The 16,758-nt window shown below is 49.2% G+C and overlaps 1 protein-coding gene across 2 annotated transcripts; it reads right to left on the bottom strand.

Moving 5' to 3' along the window:
- Positions 1–6,215: 6,215 nt before the first annotated feature.
- Positions 6,216–15,772, bottom strand: RTN4RL2 (reticulon 4 receptor like 2). 2 transcript variants are annotated; one of them, XM_042477705.1, is made up of 4 exons: positions 15,013–15,125; positions 13,039–13,542; positions 8,614–9,089; positions 6,216–7,240 (listed from the first exon to the last, which is right to left on the bottom strand). In XM_042477705.1, the coding sequence occupies exons 2-4, from the start codon at positions 13,127–13,129 to the stop codon at positions 6,425–6,427; spliced, it is 1,383 nt and encodes a 460-aa protein (XP_042333639.1). In that variant the 5' UTR covers positions 13,130–13,542; positions 15,013–15,125; the 3' UTR covers positions 6,216–6,424. The 2 variants fall into 2 exon arrangements, with proteins under 2 accessions (XP_042333639.1, XP_042333638.1); XM_042477704.1 differs by lacking the exon at positions 13,039–13,542 and having other exon boundaries at positions 15,013–15,772.
- Positions 15,773–16,758: the final 986 nt, after the last annotated feature.

Here is a 16,758-nt window from a genome sequence, read left to right as displayed (position 1 = left end):
ATCTGGTAATTTTATCTAACTGTATTATTCTTAGATGATTTTATTGAATTGTTAATATTGTAACTGTGATTGTAATTGTATTTTTAACTGTTTTTACATTGTATTATGGTTTCGGTCATAATTTTAATTGCTGTAAACCGCTTTGATCTCCAGGAAAAGCGGTATATAAATAAATGGTTTATTTATTTATTATTTATTGAGTATGCCCAACATGAACTCTGAGGATTCAGTCCTTCCAAGCACACATGCACTGCACACAGAATATGTATATTTCATATTCCCTTCCCTCTTGTCAGATTTACACAGCAACACTCCAGAGTAGGCTTGGGACATTAGAAATGTGCAGAGCCCTCCTCCATCAGCCAAGCAGAAGTGACAGGAATTGAGAGGGATGTGGGAGGCATCCTGAGGTTTCCCATTCCCCAAATGACCCCAGGGTGATCTTTGTTGTTAACTGCCCTCTAGTCGATCCCGACTCATGGCGACCCTGTGGATGAGACATCTCCAAGACTTCCTGTTTCCCAATGCTTACGTCCTGTAAATTTATACCCGGACATTCTTAATAGAGTCTATCCTTCTAGCATACTGTCTTCCTCTCTTTCTACATCCCTCCACTTTTCCTAGCATTATTGCTTTTTCCAATGAATCATTCTTTCTCATGACATGAACAAAGTACGACAGCCTCAACTTTCTCTCTTGGCTTCTAGGCAGATTACAGGCTTGATCTGTGCTAAGACCCATTGGTTTGTCTTTTTCACTATCCACAGTATTCCCAGCACTCTTCTCCAGCACCAGATCTCAAATGAATTGATTTCCCTCTTATCTGCCTTCCTCACTGTCCAGCTCTCACAGCTGTGCATGGTAACAGGGAAAACAATGGCTTGTATAATTCTAACAGGGTGATCATAGAATCATAGCGTTGGAAGAGACCGCAAGGACCATCCAGTCCAACCCCATTCTGCCCTGCAGGAAATCTCAATCAAAGCATCCCCGACAAAGACCTCCAAGGAAGGAGACTCCACCACTCTCCAAGGCAGTGATACCTAATGCAAATCACTGTAGAAAAAATGAGGAACAGAATTCATGCCCCAGACCAGTGGGTTCCAAACATGGGTTTCCAGGTATTGTGGCTCACCACTCCCAGAATCCTTGATCATCAGCTATGTTGGCTGGAGTTTCCTGGGGAATTGACATCCACAGCATCCTCTGCAGAGTTCCATTTCAGGAACCACTGTAGCATTTCCCCTGCTTGAAATAGTTACTAGTTTTTTTGAGAACGTCTTCCAAGAATTCCCATATGATGACCAGAGCCTATATGAATTCTCTTAGCAGTCCCATTCCCTCTGTGAAGATGCTCCAGTAAGACCTGTGAGCCATCCATCTCAAATACTGGGGGGCAATTTCAGTTTAAAAATCAGTGACCAGATGGGCCACACAGAAGCTGGAGCCTGTGGTTGCTAGTGAGAGCACACTGAGTCTGTCATGTTGCCCAAGCAGAGGTCACTGTTACCAGATTATTATTATTTTTAAGAATTTGTTCTTTGCAATGGCCAAACTCCAAGCTTTTTAGTATGAAGCCTAGTCCAATTTCCACAGCAGCTCAGCATGAAAGCAGCAAGGTAGGTAGTAGATTTGGAAGTGGGGTGAAGATTACTCAAGCTACACTGTGGTCTTGCTACTGCTCCATTAAAACAGCTTAAAACCAGTGCTGCTGCCACTGCCATCGCCACCACCTGCCACTTTGACTGTGGACAGGAAGTCATGCACCCCCGTATGTGGCCTGCATTTAAAGGAAAGGGTGGCACGTGTCGATACAAAGATGTGTGTTAACTTGTAGATTCATGAGGCAATGTAAGCCAGTGTGCGCATGGTGCATCTTCATCAGCCTTCATTCTCACATCCCTCCTTTTCTCTCCCCCCTCTCCACTGCTCTGAAATAGCATCTGGGATAAGGGGTCATGAATATTTCACAAGGATAATTACCTGACCTGGAAAGACTGAGCCCACTGGAGTCTTGCTGGCAGATTTAATGGCACCTTCCTCCCCTTTCACTGCTCAGCATGACTCTTGAAGCTGCTTTGGCCTTCCCCTGCACCCCTGCCAATTAACCCTAGCTCCCCATAACCCAGTCACTCTCCCAGCCTAAATCTTGGCAGGCAGTCCATGCCAGTGCTCCAGCCTCACCCTCAACATCCCTTTGTTCAGTTCTCTTCACCTTTCTGCTTCTAAAATCTTTGGCAATAACCCTGCCAGTTGACTTAACCCTTAGTCCCCACCTCAGCTCCTCAGTGAATAAGCCCATAGCATAGACACACCACCTCTTCCTGTTCACCCGCATACATACTGCACCTGTACTCTTCACATTTAACTCCGGCTAGTAGCAGACTTCCAGATGCTAAAAATAACCCACTCTTCTAGCTCTCACATCCTCTCTCTTATGTGAAGTTAAATTAAGAAAGCTGGGACTAGGAGGATACATGCTCTGCTTGCCGTTTCACCCCAAGTGCTGACAACCCCACCCTTTCCCTCATATTGAGAGTGAGAGAGTGCTTGAGAGAGCACACACCTCTCTAGAACACTCTCTGTCACAATTTAGAACCCCCAGGGTAATATTAAGCACCATAAAGCCAAGATTGCTGGTGCCAGCCACCAAATTTCACATTGTCCCTGAACACACATGCGCATACACACACCAGGGCTCTATTGAATTTTATTTTAGAAAGCTCAGGGATCTTTCCTATCTTTACAAAACATACTTTCAGCTCATTTTGAAAATGGAAAAACAACAACCAAATGATTGTAAGGAACAAAATACTTTCACATTTGGGACGTCTTTCTGTTGCCAAAACATGATAAGGAGAAGGGGGGAGGGTGAGAAAGCAATTTTTAGCATATTGCATATCAAAAAGACATTTTTTGGCAAATAATTAGAGGGATAAAGTGGCAAAATCTCCGCCCTGCCACCCACAAAAATATATCTGTGTGAGAAAAGCCAATGCAGAACATTCTCAATTTAACATGCCATATTAAGAACAATGTTCAATCCACTTGAATTACCAGTGACACATTATTTTCTTTAGAATGGGAATAGTCAACCTGTATAAATATTTGGGTATATGAGACACAAATATGAGCCTTGAACAAGAGGAAACAAAAACTCAATAAGGAAATAGTAGTAAATACTGGCATCTTCAACACCATGTGCCCAGTCTTCAACTGGCAAGGATCCCCCTTCTGTCCTTGAGAAGGGCATCTCCCAGGTGACCAGAAATAATACTTGGGTTGGTCTGAAAAAAACACACCATCCTTTCAGCTCTGCTCCCATTCATCATTTCTGCAGAAACCCTTGTAGCAGGAGCAATGTGTCTCCCTCAGTGTTCAGATGTGCAACTCCCATAATCTCTTGCCACTGATTATGTTAACTAGATTTGATGGGAACTACAATTCCAGCAACAATCTGCCTTGGAAGGACCTCCCCTCCTGATCTGCTCTCTCTTGTAGATGGTCTCACCCATGGTTGTGGTGGAAGGATGGCTTGTTGATTTTGCTGCTAAAACAGATTTGGGCTGACATCCTGTAGGTTAGTCCCAAATAGCTAGAATAGACCTATTGAACCATCTGTTGAATGTTGAGTCAAAGCATGGAGAAATCTAATAGATTCAATGGGTCTACAGTCCAGACTGAACAGAATTTAGATCTTTGCGGCCTATAGCACTTCAAAGAGTAATATACTCATCACAGTCTAATCTATGTTTCCCAGACTAAAGTTCACTAACATCTGACCCCAGTATAAATCGGTTAAATTTTGAGATGTGATAAGGCCAACCCTAGAAGATTTCTTCCTAATTGTTGTTCTCCATCTAGACCTTGTACAGCTCCTATTCCCCCATGGACACTACTATCCTGCCCTGATGCTAGGTAATGGATTTTCCTCATGGCTACTGTGGGTCTGTTGAGTCTACAATAGCATCAAAAGGTTTTATTCCCCATCTTCCAACTCCAAAAGCCTCCACCACCTCGAGATCTGAGTGCAGATATTGCTGGTACCATCTCCATGAAATAAGGCCTTCAAGGAAGATTCTGTACAAGGAACAGGGCAGATTCAAGCACAGCAAAATCACTGGAATTCAAGTGTTTTATCTGTTGTCCAATTTTACTGTGTCAACATTTGTCTGAAAGGCAGCATATGAATATTGTTAAAAACGTATATTGAAGGCTAACAAGATAAAAGTAGAGGCCGCATACATTGAAGCCTTAAAATTATATTTTGAACTAACTTGGTTTTGAAACTCTCACTGCTGTTCACTTGAGAACATTTTTCATTCATTTGAGCCAACTGGGTTTACACCTTTACATAGAAAACATGTGGCTGATGCATCCACACTGCAGAAATATCAAGATTGACACCAGTGTAACTGCCATGGCTGAATGCTATGGAATTTTGGGGACTGTAGTTTGTTGTGGCACCAGAGCTATCTGACAAAGAAAGCTAAAGCTCTCACAAAATCACAATTCCCAGAATTCCATAACATTCAGCCATGGCAGTTATAATGATGTCAATCTGGATTATTTCTGCGGTGCAGATTCAGTCAATGGATCCTATGTCAGCATGGTAGTAAATTCCATCACAGGTTCAGGCTAGCTTTAAAAGAATTCTCCAAGTTTCCGAACCAATTTAGAACCAGATTTCAACACCTTGGACAGCTTCTTTAAACCCTAGATTAAACCCTGATTCACCATCCCATTCACACGAGAGCCACAAACCAGACTGCAAAAAACTCTTGTTATCTCAAGAGGGAGCCAGGACTGATTGTGTTGCTCTGTCAAGTGCAGACTCTGTAGTAAATCCAACTTTTAAACAGCAGCCCAACATTTAAATAGCATGTATCCACAGCTTCAATCTCAGTAAAATCAGTTGCAATAAATGTCATTTTGAATAAGCCAAAAAACATGAATGACTTAAAACATCTCTTTCAGCAATCTAAAGGTGGTGGACTGAGGCTGCATCCACACTGCAGAAATAATCATTTGATACCATTTAACTGAGATGGCTTGGTACTATGGAATCCTGGGAGCTGTGGTTTGTTGTGGCACTTCTCTGACAGAGGGGGCTAAATGTCTCACAAAACTACAGTTCCCAGAATTCTACAGCATTGAGCCATGACAGTTAAAGTGGTGTCAACCTGAATTATTTCTGCAGTGCGGATGCAGCCTGTTAGGAGCACGAACATGTAGAGAAGAATACAGCACCTCTGAATGGGAAAGCTAACTGTCTCAAGTTAGTTTCCTGATACACACAATGGGTTTTCCTAAGCAACATTTTTCTCTGAGTGATTATCTTTCTGTTCTGTTGCTCATTTCCTCAAGTGACCAAGTTCACCAAGCTATACTTAAATAATTTAATTGTTGTCTAATCCACTATCATTGTCTTTTTATTTTCCAAAAAGGAAGAGTAATGGAGGCATCAAAAGAAAGACACACCCACAAAAATGATAAGGGCCAATTCACATGAGCTTGTTTACCTTCTTTTGCTACCAAAATGTTTTAATCAGACTTGGAAGAGGCCTCAAAGGTGATTATGTCCCCTGGTCCAGGAGATCTGCTGCTACAGCATCCCTGATATCTGGTCACCTAGCCTCTGCTTAAAAATGTTTAATGAAGAGACACCACCACCTTCTGACATGGATAGATGGAAAAGCTGACCTGATCTAGTAAACACACTCTCACTGCCAGTGAAGACTAGCTTAACTAGTGGCACTTTGCACAGGGTTCCCATCGCCACAGCTGATCATATGAATTGGTCCCTTGGGGTTCCCACAAAATTAAAAATAAAACATAGCTGAATAAGGGCATGAGTTCCAAGAGAGGGGGGCCTCAATATTCCAATTTTATTTCTTTAGCTCTACAAGAGAACATTGTTTTCTTTCTTTTCACTTGAAGGATGCTATCGTACTGAATGATGCAGGCACTTGTGTGCATGGTAGGATCCTGTAGAAAGAATGAGGCCTGGAAAAACAGATCCCCAACCATTCCATAGTTCCGTAGCATGCACAGAAGAGATCCTTGTTTTTTCTTGGAGACAGACAACAGGGAAACCCCATCCCGATCCAATAAGCAATAACATTTAAGGGACACCTGTAATAGGAGAGTTATGTAACCCCCTCCCCCCCAACATAAAAAAGAAAAGGGAGCCCTTGCCAAAGTCCATGAAATATGAGCAGATACCACCCAGAAGTGGTTCAGTGAAGTCTCATACATAGTTGGCCAGGAAAGCAGCAACAATGGATGTAGTCTCCCTTCACTCTACAGTAGAGTGAAGGTAAATTGCTTTGGCCTCAGCTCAGTGCTTGGTGGGGAGAATCCATCCTTGCTTGGATCTCCCACAGTTCCCAAAGCCAGCTAGCAGACCAGCCACCTGCCACTGTCAAAACCAAGGAAGTCCCCACAGCATAAGTAGGCAGGGAAGGACAAGTGACAGGAAGTCAACCCTGACTGCTCCAGAGTCCAGAGAAGAACAGCCAGTTCCTGGGCATCCTTTCTTCAACTGGCCTCCTTCCTCATTGCCAAAGCCCCCCCAGTAGTCATCTTCTGTGGGGGGGTCATACTTAGGACTGCGGATGTCATTGGCCGGCACGTCCCTGTAGAAGGAGGAGGGATCAGCAGGGGGTGAACCCCCGAGGCCATAAAGGTGATTGGATGAGGTGTTAGGGTGTGGGTGCGGGTGTGGGTGCGGGTGAGGTTGGGGAGGAGGGTGAGCCACTCCATTCTCCCACTCTGGCCTACAACCCCAGTCAAACCCCACCGGGTGGTGACTGACCAGAGGGCAGCCCTGAAAGACAGCCTCACTGAGATGACGCAAGTCACGCCCCTTGCGTTCAGCAGGGGATGAGCATATGACATCTGAGGTGGAGACTCGTGTGCGTCTAAACCAGGCCCAGAGGGAGCGGGCACGACAGTCACAAGCCCATGGATTATTGTTGAGGCGTAAGAACTCCAGGGAGGGCAAGTCTGAGAGGGTTTCCCCCGAGAGAGTTGTCAGGCTGTTGTTGAACAAGTACAGAATGGTGAGCTTGCCCAGGTCACGGAAGGCCCAAGTTGGAATGGCGTGCAGGCGGTTCCTGTGCAGCAACAGGCGGTCTAATCCAGACAGGCCCCGAAAGACATTCTCTGAGAGCTGCCAAATCTTGTTGCCATGCAAGAAAAGATGGCTCAGGTTAGCCAAGTCCACAAAAAGGTCGTCCTAAGAGACGGAAGAAGAAGAGAAAGCCATGAAAGAAGTTGCTGCCTTTGCAAAAATGATTGACCCTATACATTTGGCCCAGCTATCAGAGCCTAACATTCCTTGCTGCCTGATGTTCACTGCTCCCACCCTTGTGCTTGAGTGGATCTATTACCCGGATAGAAACTTAAAGCTTATTGACTCTTGCTCTGGCTGTCTTGCACCACAAGGAAGACACTTGCTCTCCTTCCCACCTACACACAACAAACTTTGTCCTCTCCCTACTAAGGATGTGGCTTGAAGCAATGAGCCATGATCTGTAAATCCATTTTTACTGCTGCAGGCCAGGCTGCAGTTTCCCCTCCTCTTAAGCCACAGTGCCCAGGGCCGGATAGGCATGTGGTTTTTAAGTGAGTCACTGGCAAAGCACTGAGCATCTGCCTTTCGGGAGAACCAGTATGTGGGGAAAGGCTGAGCGCCACACTGCTTCTTCACCCATCTTCAGAGATGGGGGGTTCATTTTACTCTCTCCCCAGAGTTTACATGGTCAGCCTTCTATCTGGAGAAGCATTGTCAACAGTCATTCCCCCCACCCCACACAGCCCTGCTTTGCCAAGTGCAATAATTTCTTTCCCAATCCATCCACAAGGTTCACTCAAGATTCACAAGCCATATTTCTTGTACCAGGTTCCACTAGGCAGTTTTTTCCATGCTCCCATGCCCTCCTTTCCTTCCCAGGCTGTTCTCCCAACCAGCTGTGACCGGATGTTACCACACTAGGAGCCCTGGTGGTGCAGTGGTTAAATGCCAGTACAACAGCCACTCACCCACAGTCACAGGGTTATGAGTTTGATACCACTGGGTCAACTCAGCCTGGCATCCTTCCAAGGTCACTAAAATGTGTACCCCGTTTGTTGGGGGGTAATTAGCTTACACATTATAAACTGCTTAGGGAGTGCTTAAGTGCACTGATAAGTGGTATAGAAATGTACTTGCTATTGCTATATTAGAGGTGCAGCAAATCCACTCTGGGGTTTATCCAAGACTTTAAAGAGATTTCCAAAGTGCTGACCACTAGCCCCATGATAGTTTTATTATTATTCTGCTCTGGAATAAAACCTATAGTAGATTCATCACACTTCTAACAAAGAAACCATCAGCTACCACTCCCCTCCTTCATGTCACAGCTACAAATACATTTTTCTGTAAAGCCAAAATTAAAAGTATCCTTTTCCCACATGCTGCAGACTCCCAAAGATTGAAAGGATTCTATGCAGACAACCACCAGAAGAGAAGGTCATCCCACCCACACTATCCACCTGGGAACCAGTTCCTCTAAGGGGCCAGAGAACAGCCTGAGTTCCCCACTAAATTTGAACTGGTCATTCACTTACCTGCAGACAAAGCAAGTTGTTTTCTTGAAGATAGAGGTATTGGAGGCTGAAGAGATTGCGGAAGATAGTGGTTGGAAGGCTGCTCAGCTGACAGCGGTAAAGGTGCAGAGACTGCAGCCGTTCCAGTCCACGGAAAGTATCCGGGTCAAGAGTGCGCAAATTGCGGTTGTCCCCCAAGTCCAACTCCTCAAGAGCCTGGAGGTGGCGGAAGGTGCCGGGCTGGATAGAGGAGATGTTGTTGGAGTAGAGCCACAGGGTGATAAGGCTGGGCCCAAACATTCCAGGCCGTAGGATCCCAATTAGATTGTTTTGCAGGAAGAGGCGCTGGGCATTGGGTGGCAGCACCCGTGGCACAGAGGAGAAGTTATTGGCCTGGCAGCTGACTGTGGGTGGAGAAAAATAGCAGGTGCAAAGCATTGGACATGTGGGTGCTCCCAGGGGCAAAGCCAACAGGAGCAGGAATGTGGGAGCCAAGCCTGGAAAAGAAGAACAGGTAGTCAACTACTTCATGAACTGAACAAGGGAGATTCTAACAGTGGCCAACCCCACCCCACCCCCATTCAGATATTACATGGGCTATTTTGAGACATCTGTATTATCACCCAAACCACTAGGTGACAGTGCTCCTCTTTCGTATACCCCACTAAACCCACACCCCATATGTTCTAAATGTTTTTGGAAGGCAAAGCTTTCAATTAAACAGACATATTAAAAAGATGAAGCCAAGACAGATAATTTTGGTTTTTTAAAAGATCCTTTGCTAGCTACATCTCCCAGCTCTTATCTTTATTTTTTAAGGACTGTTTACTTCCATTTAAATAAAAGAAAGCCAAAAAGACTCCCACTCCTCAAGAGCAGAAACAGCCCTGAATCGTGAGATTCACAAAGTCACCAAGAGTTGGCAACCCTGCCAACAAATAATCCCACGTGAGAAGGCATGCATGTGCGCACACTTTCCTCAGCAAGCAGGGCACATAACTTTCACCATGCGCCTATGCGCACAGATGGTCTCACGTGAGCACTCCTATGTACGCGTGTATAGTTCCCAACCTCTGTATGCATGTGCGTAGGCAGTGTGACGTGGTAAACGAGTAACACAAGCTGCTGATGCTGCTTCAATAGTTCACACCACCTCCACTCAGGCCCTATGCTGCCTTCCCACTCCCTCCAAGCTCCATTGGGCTCTTGAGGAAAGCTGTGCAAACACACAGGAGTCCTACAAGAAACCTCACCCACAGCCATTGGATCCTACCAGTTCCACAGTTGTCTCAGAGAACAAAATGGTAGCCCCCAGGTTCTCTCAGCAAGGCAGCCATGACACTCCCCTTACTTCAATCCTGGCATGCCCACTATTGGGCAGAGGTCTCACATGAAGTATACTGGGAGGAGTGGGGGAGAAATGAAACTCCTTTTGGGCTATGGCACTATGAGCTGTGATTCCCCAAGCAGCACAGAATTGCCTGACTTTTCCTTCTCTTGAATTGGATGCCATGACCCTCCCCACTTTCTGCTGGAATGGGAGACAAGGAGAGGGAATGTTTTAAAGTGAGATTCACTCCACAGGTCAGCTGCCTCAATCTGTGGCCTTCAAAAACTGCTCTCCACAGCACGTCCCTGCCTTTGCAAGCCGGAATCTTCTGCACTGACCCAGTTAGATGAGGGAACGATGGATCCCTCTGTCAGCAAAGGCAAGAGGGTGGGCAAGGCTGAATGACCACTACTTGGTGTGTGGATGTGGGGACAAAAGGCATCCTGTTGGTTGGAAATGGCCGCCAAGGTAAGATGTTGCTGCCTCATAATCTGATGCAGGGCCCCACTTCCCCCACTGTAGATTGGGATGAAAATCTGGTTCCACATTCACACCCCACACCTTGTCTCACAGTCCACTACAAGAAAATTGGGATGAAAATCTGGTCCCACACTCACACCAAACATCTTTTCTTGCAGCCCACTATAGGGCCCTATTTCCCCTACTGAAAACTGGGATGAAAATCTGGTCCTACGCTCACGCCCCACACCTTCTCGTGCAGCCCACTGTAGCGCCCCATTTCCTGTACTGAATATTGGGATGCAAATCTGGTGCCACACTTGCACTCCACACCCTGCTATTAAACCATCTTCCTCTGCCGATCCCCATAAGCCTGGGGCGGGGCGGAAGGGAAGCCTGTGTGGCTTGCAGCAAATAGCCATTTCCTCCAACAGAAGTCAGGTCAGCCCTACCTCAAGGGACAAGAGGGAAGAAGCCATTCTCATGAGCGGAGGGTGTGGGGTGGAAGGAGGGAGGGAGGGAGGGAGGGAGGGAGGGAGGAAGAGAAGGGCGCTGCAGCTGCTAATGTTGCCTGCCTCTGTCTCTGGACTCTTCTCTGGTGCGGTGGAACGGCTGTAACCCAAGGAGTCTCATCCATAATTCAGGCCTGTGGCTTTTGCTGGAGCATGGGCAGAGAAAGGGGAGGGGAAGGGATTGGAAGCTTCTCATCTCTCCCCATAAAAGCCCTCTGGCCTTTCTGCATTGTCTTGGGGGTGGGGAGCTTTCAGGCAAGTTATAGACACTGCTGACCTCCCTACTCAGAAACTCGCACATATTCACTTTTTTCCTGTCTCTGTCTCTCTCTCTCACACACATACATTTCCAGGGGAGCTCCTGGGGTGACTTTCACACTCATCTCATACCCAGCACTGTTCTCCAATAAATCCAGGGATTACCCATTCCCATTTATCTTTCGAGTTCTTCCTCCCTCTCTGTGCTTCCGCCATCCTAAATTCTAATTGTCACACAGCAAAGGGGAGGGAGGGAGGCTTTACTGGATTTTCTCAGCAAAGGCAAGAAAGGTCTCATTCATAATTTCCAAGTGCAAAAATTCAAACTCAAACAAACCAAATTTGACTTTTGCCCCTCTGTTCCTAATGCACAGTGCTGGAGTTGCCCTTGTTCTCAGTTTTCAATGTGCAACATCTGTAATCCCCACCCAAGACCAGACTCATATGTGTGTGTGTGTTTGCGTGTGTGTGTCCATGTGTTAGTTAAGGCATTTTCTTCCTCAATGTGCCTCTTCAGAGATTAAAACCCTTGATCCTTCCCTCAGAAGGAAATTTCACTGAACGTTCATTAACCTTGTGAGAGAATTCTAGCTTGTACTCCTATTAGTACAAGTCCCTCTGTGTCCTATACCCCAGCTTTTAGCCAGATTTCTATGATGAATTACCACTCCCTTGGGAAAGTGCAGCAACAACTCATTCCATGAAAAAGAGAGGGAGGGAAATGGTGGTGGGGTGGAGAGTTGCAACAGAAGCCCAAAGCAGGTAGGTTGTCTTTGGCAATAGAAGTGGGTGCAGCTCACCTCCTCTCCCCCAAACACCTTCCCTTCACTCCAGGTCTTCAGCATCCAAGGGCTACACACCTGAATACCTCTTCTTCAGTTTTATAGGAAGCAAACAGACAGTCAAGGGTTGGAGAGCTTACTCAGGGCAGATGAATGGAGGTGTGGGAAGGAGTCAGCTTTGGTGGCAGGAGAGGGAAACTGCTAAGGATCACCTTAGGGGGAAGAAAGAAAGCTATTAGAGGTTGTGGGGAGGGAAATTTCTAGGGGTCATCTTTCCTCAACTAGGCACTACAGGGCAACTCAAGTCCACAAGTGGCCTACCTTCTAATCTGGGATGGTGGCCTCGCCAAATGTTTGGGAAATTAGTAGCTACTAGCCCAAGCTTTTATGCCCATTGTTTCTGCACCTAAACGGACTGCTTTTATAACTCAAAGAGTTGGGGGGGGGGGAATCACCAAGTGGAGAGGTTTGATAAACCAGTGAGGAGACAAGCAAATAACTCTTTTCAGTCCCTATGAAAATACTTTTCCTCTGACTTTTTATGGGCAACAACTGTTTTCTTGTCCAGGCTCACATGTCACACTTCCAGCTCATGAGGAACAACACTACTGAATAGAAAGGAGCAAGGGGAAGAAAGCACACACACACACACAGGCTACCTTGCTTTCAAGCAGAGAATTTGTCAAAAGGCCAGAGCTTGATATGGACTACAAAAACAGCAAGGGAGACAGCCTTCCATCCCTGCTCCCTCATGTTATCCATCCTGGGTTAGAAGAGGTCTGTATGAATCTTTCGCCATCAGCAGTTGCTTTTACCTTTCTCTGCCAGAACAATTTAGGATCCATCTTCAAAAAGTGAACCAATTTAAAGGGCTTCAATCTTTTCTTTTTTAAAAAATTGCTTTGTTGCCATCCCTTAGTAACCCAGCTTGTGAACTCATCATCCTAGCACTCTCTCCTCTTTCCCCAGAATACTGCCAGGTCCGGGTGTGGAGAAAAGCACTGTGGGTGAGTCACTGATGAGAATTTCCCCCCAATTCCAACACAAGAGCCTTGTTCTATCTCAAAGGAATAATGTTCTTGCTACTGCACCCAGGTTGCCTTACCTCCATCCTGATCCCACAGCCTTTCTGTGGACTTTATACTGTCGCCAAGGGCAACATTGGCACAGCCGCCAGCCCTCCTGAGGGGTCCCATTTGACTCTCCAGTTACCAACCCATGTGCAAAACCATGCTGCAGAAGGAGCGAGAACAGGCCACCTTGGAAGGCTCACATCAGTGGCTTCAGATGAGTCTGAATCTAATTGCCAGCCAGGGCTTTATAGATCTCTTTTTTCTCTCAAGTGCTCTTTTCAAGATTGCCTGGAACGGGTTTCTCATTGTCCTGGTCAGAGATAGATCCTTGTAATTGGCCACACAGCTGTTCCAAGCCTGCATGTGCCAACGTTTATAGCCACTTTCCCCAGCCCTAATGTTCTCCAGATGTATTGGAAGACAGTCGGCACCGTTACATACACACACACATATATATATTCTGGTTGAAGTTGTAGTCCCACACTTCTTGAAGGGTTAGGGAAGTATGGTTTTCCAAACCTGTACAGAGGGTCCACCTGGGGAAAGAAATCCATTGGCGAAGCCGGGTTGCAGGCTGCGGCAGAAAGGGCTATGGTGATCCCAAGGCACCACCTCGAAGCCCACATGGGAGTTAAAAGAGAAGCCCCAGCTCCATGGCAGGGCAGGCTGGGAGGTGAAGAAGGCAAACACCCCCAGGAGGGGCCAAGAGGGAGCAGGCCCTGACGTGGCTGCTGACGTGGGAGGCAAGCCGAACCAAGCCCCAACGCCTCTTTCGTCCATAATTTAACACCCCCAAAATAAGCAGCTGCCTCTTGTTGCATAACCCATTGGGGGCCAGGGCTATAAATGGCAACAAGCAGAGCAGAAAGGCAGGCCTCCAAAGTCCACCCAAAGCACTGGGGCTACAGCGATGGCCACAGGCCTGGCTTTTGCCCCAGCGCCTGGACTCCAAGCCAAGGAGGCCTCAGGCGGTCCAGCTGCCCGCCCTGTCTGTTGCCCCGCCATTTCTCAGCTCTGAGACCAAGTGGGCATCCTCTGTCCCTTCAAGGATTCAGCCCTGCCCCACTGCTCCCTCCAGATAAGCCTCGTGCCACCTCCTCCTCCGGGTCCAGAGCATCCCCTCCAAGGGCAGCAGCCTTGCCCCGTTGGTTCCCGCCGGAGGCAGGAGGCCATTCCAACCAGCTTCTTCTTTTTCTCCCCCCTTTTCCTCCTCCCCAGGGTCCCGTCGGGGTTGCAGGAGCTGAACTTTCTTCCAACTTTGGGAAGAAGGCCTTTCACCCCTGGGCTAAAGAGAAAGGAAGGAAGGAAGAGGGAGAGAGAGAGAGAGATTGAGGACCAAACCTGCTCACATAGGCTGCACCCACACTGCAGAAATACTCCGGTTTGACATTGCTTTGGCTCAGTGCTATGGAATTCTGGGAATTGGAGTATGCTGTGGGGCCCTGAGCTCTGCAGTGTGGATGCAACCCTAGAGGGGAAAAATTGATTGATTCCTTTGGGCAAGGACGCCCCCTAGGTATTCTCCCTCTCCCTTTTGGGGGTGGCGTGATGGAGGCCCTCCAAAAAAGACTCGCACTGCCCAAAGCGGGTCGATCCCGCCGCAATGGAGGGCCCTCGTCCGCACATCGTCTCCGCGGTACTCTGGATTCCTATGGACCCTGAGCCCTTTCCCATCCCCGCCGAAACCAGACGGAGGGAAAGGGGGGGAGAGAGAGACCCGTTATCTCGGAGCAAGCAACGTCGGGATGCAACACCGAAAACCCCGAAGGGAGAGAAGAGTCCCCGGAGCGCTCCGTCGGGTGGGCGCTCCTTTCCTGGGTGTCCAGCTCAAGGTCGCTGAGGAGCCGGGAGGGAAAGGCAGCCGCGGGCTCCAGGAGGAGGGATGGGGGTCCTGTCCCAGGGGGCCCTTCCCCTTCAGGGCCCAGGACCCCCCCGCCTGGCCCCCTCCTCCCGCCGGCCCCCATCCCCGTCCCCCCTCCCCTTCCCCGCCGAGGGGCTCCGCTTACCGTCCAGGGCGGCTCCCAAGCGGAGCAGCATGGTGCCAGGAGCGGGAGGAGGGGGCTGCAGCACGGAAGAGCCCCCAGTCCTAAGGCCGGGGGAGGCAGGGGCCCGTGGGGGGGTCCCTCGGGGAGTCGGGGGCTCAGGGCCCCCCAGCCGCCTTCCCGGAGCCTGGCTGCAGCATCCCGGGGCTCGGCCAGGGACCCTCCGTCCCCGCTCCGCCCGCCAAGCGCTCCCCGGCCAAAGGGAGGCGGGCGCCCGCGCGGAGGGGCCTTTTTCCCGGGAAGGCAGGCAGGCAGGGGAGGGGCCTACAGGCAGACACGCCCACGGCCACGCCCTCCAGACCACGCCCACCCCGGCCAGCCTCGCCTCCGGAGCCGGACAGCCCCCGCCCAGGAAGAGCCCTCGGGCCCCAGAGCGAGGGAGGGCTGCCGCCGACGGGCCCCGCTCTCTTCCTCCTGCCCCGGAGCTAGAGAGGGCTGCCGCCCTCCGTTCCCAGGCCAAGGGTCCTCCTTTTCCGGCACCCGTCCTGCATCCTTTTCCAGGACGCATCTTCCATTCCGAACTTCCTCCTTTTCCAGCCATCCCCTTTCCTCCATTCCAAGCGTCCTCCTTTTCCAGCCCCCGTCCTCCACTCCAAGGCGCCTCCGCTCCCACGACCCGTCCTCCATTTTCATCCTCCTCCTTTCCCCGGACCCGTCCTCCACCCCGACCTTCCTGTCCAGGGGAATTCCCTCCACCTCCTCCATCTGGAGCCAGACTAAGACGGAGCAGGGCTTTCTCTTGCGAGGAGCTCGCTCTCGTCCTCCCTTTTAGTTCCTGGAGCGTCCTCCATTTGGGGCCTTGCCCTCCTTGGCGGGAGGACACACCCGGACCCCCTGGTGGCAGGGCTGGGAAAGGACAGCCCTTGCCCCCCCCCCGGGCCCCCCCTGCCCCCTCCGGGTTTTTTTTTCCGGGTTAAAACCGGGTCTCAGGGGGGCGTCCCCTTTGAAGGAGGCCGTAGCGCCGGAGAAGTTGCAAAATCTGGGAGGGAGGCTGAGTGGACTGGAGAGCGGGGCTCGAATCCCAGTCCAGCTCCAGAAACCCCCTGGGTGTCCTTGGGCAGGTCACACTCTCTCAGCCTCCTCAGGCAAAGCCCTCTCTGACGAAAATTTGCCAAGAATAAGCAATCGGAGAGGGTCCCGGAAACGAAGGCCTTTGGGAGCCTCTGGGGGAATGGGTTCACTCTGCCGGGGCGAGGGAGGCGGTGGAAGGGCGGAGGGAGAGAAGGATGCGACTGAGGCTGCATCCGCACGGCAGAAATAACCCGGTTTCACCCCGTTTTAACTGCCGTGGCGCCAGGCTAGGGAATTCTTGGAATTGCAGCTTGTTCCCAGAAGTCGGAAAGTTTTGCAGTTTGTTCCCAGGAGTCGAAAAGCGGAGCTCTGGTGCCACAACAAACTGTATTGGGAAGCATGGAGCCATGGCAGTTAAAGCGGGGTCAACCCGGAATATTTCTGCAGTGTGGATGTGTGACTACTACGGAGGATGAATGCTCCATTCCTCCAGCCCTCTAGCGTTGGACTGTCGGGCTTCGCGGGAACATCGGACAGGAGCCAAATGGATGGTGGAAAAGCTGTCCTTTTTTGGGGGGGGGGGGTTTAAATTAAATTTAACTCTCATTTCTTGCAAGCTTTTGCGATAAAAAAACCCCTCATCCATCACAGGCACAGGCTGCCGTTTCCTACATAGCAGGGTTGTTGTGAGGATGATAG

This window comes from Sceloporus undulatus, chromosome 1 (assembly GCF_019175285.1).
Source record: "Sceloporus undulatus isolate JIND9_A2432 ecotype Alabama chromosome 1, SceUnd_v1.1, whole genome shotgun sequence".
NCBI classification, from domain to species: domain Eukaryota; kingdom Metazoa; phylum Chordata; class Lepidosauria; order Squamata; family Phrynosomatidae; genus Sceloporus; species Sceloporus undulatus.
This window is presented reverse-complemented; position numbering and strand designations above follow the sequence as displayed.